The sequence below is a fragment of the Spironucleus salmonicida genome, chromosome 2 (assembly GCF_000497125.1).
Source record: "Spironucleus salmonicida strain ATCC 50377 chromosome 2, whole genome shotgun sequence".
Lineage (NCBI taxonomy): Eukaryota > Fornicata > Diplomonadida > Hexamitidae > Spironucleus > Spironucleus salmonicida.
The window spans coordinates 1,842,344-1,849,296 of NC_090597.1; the positions used below are offsets into that span (position 1 = coordinate 1,842,344).

Sequence of the window (6,953 nt, forward strand, 5' to 3'; positions counted from 1 at the left end):
ATCTAACCCATGAGCTAAAAATGTATATAATGGTTATAATTCCCAATAGATGTATTATAAAATTTATGAAATCGAGTGCTATTAATTAAAGATAAATCAGTACTAGCATAAATGGAAAAACATTTTGTTTATGTTTAAGATTAACTTATTTAATCAATTTAAAAAAAAAATTAGTTAAATATTATCAATAACTATATTGGCATAAATCTAAATTATTATTAAATTAATCAGTTAAATTTCTTATGATATATGTTTATATGGTCATAGGATTATAAAGTTCTAAGCAAAGTGTGTATAATAAATGTTCATAATCTTTTTTACTTTAAAAATGTAAATTAAACTACTCAATTGTTTTTTTTGAAGTAAGTCTAAAGCATATTGGGGAAGCACAAAATAGGGATTATATAAAATATGAACCAAAATCTAAAACTTCAAAGTTTTCGTATGACTTCTCTTAATCTTATTAATTATTGTCATAAGTTTTTATACAAGTGCTATTTCTTCTAATATCTAATTATACATTTAAATAATAATTCTATGAGTATTTCATATCTGATTTTTCTTTTTAATCCAAGAAAATTGATGAACTAACTAATTATGAATTTTCACGACTGTAATTTAATAAAGAACGGCACAAATCTAAAAAATCATGACTGTAAAGGCTAGAAATTCATTTAATGATAGATTTATTTATAGTACTTTCTTTATTCTATTAAGTTTAGTTTATTTCCAATATTTTTTTTTAATATAAACACTATGAAAACTTTGAAATTTGTAATATAAATTAATAATATACTTATTAAGCTTCGGTTAATGATTCATCAATTAGTAAGTAGATATCATAATTTAATATAGGAATTGTAGAAAACTTACTAATATCCGGATTTGAAATCCATTATGTAGAATCAAATAACTATAATTAACTAAAATCTTAATTAATATCAAAAAGGTTTTATAAGAAATTTAACATAGTAGTATTATCAATTTATTCTATATTATCACAGTATATTTTATTAATACAATTTATTAATGATTATTGATATGTTTTCATATTAAAATGCAATTAGTGATCTGCTTTGATAAATTCTTTTACTTATAAATCTAAAGTATTAAAATTAGTTGGAATTTTGTTTAAATATTTTGTATAAATGTTTATAGTTAAATCTTTGATGTCAATATAAACTGGATTTGTAGTACTTAATTTCGAGATATATAAAATCTTAAAATAGTAATATAATGTTAGCATTGTCACTGTTTTCCCAGAATTTTGACTTTAAGCCATAACACCATTCTTCAATTTTCTGAAGCTCGATAAAATAGTAATGTACTCTGGTTTAAATGCAATTGATATATGAAAAAGTTATTTGAACATAAATAATAATTAACCTGGATTATGATTATTCTTAATAAAAGAGTAATAAAAATGAAGAGGTAATTAAAAATAATTTTATTGATAAGGAAGATAATATTCTTTTTAATCTATTTTATTATCATATATATCTTAAACATTCTGAAAATAAACAGCATGTTCAAGAAATCGTTGATGGAATATACTATTTTAAGAATAAGCCTTCATAAGCATAAACGCGCTTGTTGCAAATATTAATGCCATTTTGTGTGTGTTTTCATGTAAGATTGACTACTAGATGACAACTATTTTTGCTATTACTGCTAGCTAGTTATTATATACAATTAAATCGACATCATCATAGTCACAAACTAAAGGTTTGAAAGCTAGTTATTCTATATCTTTTTATACTACCGGTTTTCTGACTAAATATATTATTGTTTCGGTGTGACGAATTACTTTTTAAAAGAATTATTCCAACGTTTATTCTGAAATATATAAATTAAGACCAATTCTAGTACAATAAAGTTCTATATGAGGATATAATTGTAAATAAATTTAGATTATTTTACTCAAATTTGTTTATTCTAAAATTATTTACTATACATTTAGAGGTTAGAAATTAACCTTCTAACTTATATATATAAAGAAAATAATTTAATTTTGCAATTTAGAGAGAATTTAAATCATCTAAAGAAAGAAAAAGAATTACCTTCTCGTCTACTAAATCTTCTCCAAAATTTGGAATATCAATAGATAATCCCAGTGAAGACATCCGAACAATTAATTTGCTAGTAATTAATTCATAATTACGATGATAATGCAATTTAAAACAAAGTATCCCAACATAATCATTTGTTGTTATTTATGAATTAGAAGATTATATATTTATATATAATATTATATATTTTTATAACAAATGTATTTAATATTTGTAACCAGAGATAACTACCAATAGAGTGTATTAAAATTAGATATATTGAATTCCAATAATATTGCGCTTTTGAGTGAATCTATAATAATAGAAAAATAGGTTTATTTAGTAATATCAATTAAATTTTATGTAGATTGTTGTAAGTAACTATTTGGATATTTAATTATTTATATATTTTAAGTATACTTTGGAGTGGGTATTCTATGTAAGTGAGGCCAAATAAGTCAGCATCAATATTTTATAATATTAATTAGTTAAAATAAGTTATCATTATTACTTAATAAAATATATTATGTCTAAACTATATTCCATTAGAAGAAAAAAAGTAATACAAAATATAAATTTTAGTAAACAATAATTATTATAGTATAAGTTAATATGATCAATTCTTATAAAAATATTTATCAAAAACGGTTTTGCACATTATTTCCTTATTTCTACTATATTTTAAATTTATATCTATTTTATAACTCATATTTAATACAAAATAATGTTAAACTAAAGTGTATAAAGCTACTTATATAAAAGTTAAAAAATTAAAGTTAATCAAGGTGATTTTATTTGTCAGCCTAACCGTATATAAGCTAACCGAACCATTACAAAATTATGAATTTCGTACTGTCATTGTGAATCAGAAATCATATGGAAGCTAGATTACATATTTCTTATAATTCATTGGCCAAATACTTAAACAACTAAGGGTACATAATAATAGTTAAAGGTTAACCTAATTCTCTAGTTAGTTTCATCAAAGGTAATGATATGATTATAAATGAGTATTTAGAAATCTATAATTTTTTATAAATTTAGTAGTTTGTTATTATCTATTAAGGTATCAAATTCAAATTATGGATCAAGTTAAAGAATCAATTCAAATAATAAATATTTATCATATTCTGTTGTGTTATGGGCATATGAATATGTCACATCATACGTTTTAATATTAGTAACATATATCTAATAGATCTTATTAGTTGGTATCAAGTGATGAAATATAATTCCACTAGTAAGCTACTATCATCAAATACAAGTGTATATCATGATTAATATTCAAAAAAAGATATATCATCATTCGCGTTGCGAACACTGAAATACCTTTCCTTTTCTAACATAAAATTGGTATATATTTATTTACTTATGGTGGCTTACTACTAATCTAATCAAGTAAGATCTAAAGTGCGTTGTCTGAGATATCATAGACAGAATTATCTACAAATAGTGATATTTGCATTTCAATTAGCATGCATTAGGATATTTATACTACTTGGGATGAAAAAAACTGAACAATAATTCGAATATAATCTTATAAAAAGGAATATATAATTATTATATAAAATATCAGATCAAAATTGTATGAATGGTAAAATAATGTAAATGCCATATATACCTAACAAATAAGCAGACGATATTTGAGTGGACAAGATCGACACGTTATGTTTATATTAATTTAATGAAACATATCTTACTTTAATATAGAATAAATACTCTAATTATATGTAAAATATACTCAAAATTTTAAGCTTAAAAGTACTTCGGAGCAATCTAAACATTCTGAGACGCATATATTTTAAGTAGTAATAATACATAGGCAATATCATGGGATCTTTGCGTGGAAAAATAATTCAATAGCAAAGCTCAGAGAAACATTTATTAATGTGCATCAAGCACTTATATGATTCAACACCATAGAAAAAACATCACTAATTGATCATAACCTATAAACTACAATATCTATTGTTTTAGATAGGTTCTCTTGATTTTAATATCTGCTGTAGTAAACATACAGGGGTTAACTGTTAATAGTTATCTGATCAATGAGCACCTAATCAAAAGTTATAAAAAGTAAATGAGTAAATTATATTTTATCGTTTTTGCTGTATTTTAAATGGATAAATAATAAATCATAATATTACCTGTCATTTCACTGCCTCAATTATTCTAGGAATTTCAATTAAGGTTGTACAGACTGCTGCTATTACTAGCGCACAGAAAACCGTAAATATAATCTTCTTCAGCAAAATATGCTGATCCAAGATCTTGGTTGCCGTCATATCACCACAAATAATAGCTCCAGTAAATCCACCGCCTGGGAAGCTCCACGCAGACGAAAAGCACAAGTTTTTGTACATGGGATGGAAATTCTTCATTCTGTGTTGAGAACCAAATTCGTCAGGATTGTATCCATATAGTGATCCAGATTCACTTCTTGTGTATCTACGCATTGTGTTAGGAGTACCAACCTCTATATGATCAATCACAGCCTTTATGCCAGGGTAGTATTCCTCTAGCCTATTGATGTAAATATCAGCAACTTCCTATTTCTTCAGCTTATATGCATCTGGGGTAAGATCCTTCCACTCCTGAATATAGGCTGCGGTAGTAATATTACAGAAAGTTCTGCCTGATGCGGTTAACCTGGAATCGACTTTTGAGTGATCTACAAATACAAATGAACGTTCTTCTATCTTTTCATACGCCACTAGGTTAAGGTCAGAGAGTGGGCGTGACAGGTCATTAGAGAAGAAAGTAGAGTACGCATTATTGGGGAAAAGCGTATTAAGATCAGCATTGCATACGAAGTAAATGACAAACAAAGATACTGCTGGCGCCTTACGTTTAGACCTTTCATCAAAAGTATTTTTAAGCTTCGGTATCATTCTGCCAAACACTAGGTCTGGAGCACAATTACAAACAATCTTGTTGGATTTGGAAATCTTAGTCAGGTTTACGTTTACCTAAGTTTTGGTTTTTCTATCGAAGTAGCTCACGCCAGTACAAATTGGTTTCTTAGCATGTTCGTCCTGAAGAATTATCTTAGTTACATCAGCCATGAGACGCACTTCGCCGCCATGTTCGCGGATCACTGAAACCAGGTAATTTGAGAGGGTTCCTGAGCCGCCTTAAATCTAAACAGCTTTCTGGTAATAGCAACACTAAGGAATGGCGTGATAGATTAGATTCATATTGTAAGGATTGTCGGAGTAGTAAACAATGTTTGTGTTAATTACATTTTTGAGCTTTTCATCAGTGATATAAAAATCCAACCATTAACCTATAGTATGTTTTCTGATCATTGGCCAGGTGAAGTGGACAGAGTGTACAATGGGGAAGAAAAAGAACTAGAAGTAACCCATGTTATAAGGAAGCGTAGTAGCACATCTGGCAGTATTGTATATTTTTTTGAAGTATCTTCTGATACCCTTCTCTTCATGAGGGAACTTTTCAATCAGATAATTTCTTGCATTATCTAGACCATGAGGTATAGAATAGTGATTCTCTTTATCTGCTATATCCCAGACTGAGTTAGATGACACAAAGGTTATATTTTTATCAATACCTAGTTCTTTAAATATCCTGTGTTTTCCATCTGTCTTCTTATCTCCAAGATCCATCTCGTGCAAAGCCACTTCATACACATCCTTACCACGTTTGAAGGTAGTTGCACACCCTCCTGCCTGGAAGTGCTATTCAAGAACAATAACTTTCTTCCCATTAAGGGCAAGCTTAGCAGCACAGACCAGACCACCAAGACCAGAGCCTATAATAATATGATCAAATTTATTCTGAAGACTACTATCTGTAGGACTGTAAAGGACGCCAAGTTCACTCGTCATTTTAGAAATGCCCTGTTTTAAAAATGTCATTATTTAGTTATAATTATATTATAGGAAAGATATAGAGTAATAAAGATAGGTATTATTATCTTATATATATTATAATTAAAATTCATGAGATAAAATGCCAGATAATGTATATTAAAATTTATATTTACCTTGTTATATAAAATTTAAACAGGGTATTCTTCTAAATAATTTTTATTTAGAAAAACTAAAATTGTAATGTAATATGTAACATTAATTATGCTTATTTTATATATATCTTAAAATAGTGTCAATGAAAATTTTACTGTGAGTATAGTATTTCAATATTATATGTAATAATCTATTTTCTTAATACGTATAAAAATGCAACTTTTGCAGTATAATATACTATTTATTATTTTTTCTAAACATATATAAATAAATAAATAAATAAATAAATAAATAAATAAATAAATAAATAAATAAATAAATAAATAAATAAATAAATAAATAAATAAATAAATAAATAAATAAATAAATAAATAAATAAATAAATAAATAAATAAATAAATAAATAAATATATATTTAAAGTATTCAACTACATTATACATTTGTAGTGTGATTTTTATCTCAATTACTTACTATTGAATTAATTGATATGTATTTCACCATTTTTATCAAATAATAGTATGATAAGTATTAAAAGTAAATTTTACAGTATACAATATCACAAATTACCAAGAAAGCTATTTATCAGACTAGGTAAATTCTAGAATTTGTTAAAATAATAGTTTTTAAGTCTATTTACAGGTTATCTATACCGCATACCCAAAATTTTATTTAAGTAGTAACTTATCTACAATTACCAATAACATTAGCGTGCAGAATATGGCTTTAAAAGAACCAGAATATTCTATTGCTAAAAACTTACATTATCTTAAGAATTATTATTAATAACGAATATAACACAACTAACCGCTTACTCGCAGTAGTCAAATTCACATGCACAAACTGCTCGTCAATAGCTTGCAAAAACACGTAGCCATAATTTCATAGTTGTGCTTGAATTTGTATGGATTTTATTTGCTG

General features: G+C 26.0%; 2 protein-coding genes across 2 annotated transcripts; both read right to left on the reverse strand. All coding sequences in view use genetic code 6, as the record gives it.

Moving 5' to 3' along the window:
• Nucleotides 1-670: 670 nt before the first annotated feature.
• Nucleotides 671-2,203, reverse strand: SS50377_22212 (uncharacterized protein; the record flags this gene model as incomplete). The annotated part of the gene is made up of 1 exon (XM_067906103.1): nt 671-2,203. One exon carries the CDS (start codon nt 2,201-2,203, stop codon nt 671-673), a length of 1,533 nt encoding a protein of 510 aa, XP_067767420.1.
• A 1,995-nt stretch (nt 2,204-4,198) lies between these two features.
• Nucleotides 4,199-5,926, reverse strand: SS50377_22213 (All-trans-retinol 13,14-reductase; the record flags this gene model as incomplete). The annotated part of the gene is made up of 1 exon (XM_067906104.1): nt 4,199-5,926. The coding sequence occupies one exon, from the start codon at nt 5,924-5,926 to the stop codon at nt 4,199-4,201; it is 1,728 nt and encodes a 575-aa protein (XP_067767421.1).
• Between the last annotated feature and the right edge of the window lie 1,027 nt (nt 5,927-6,953).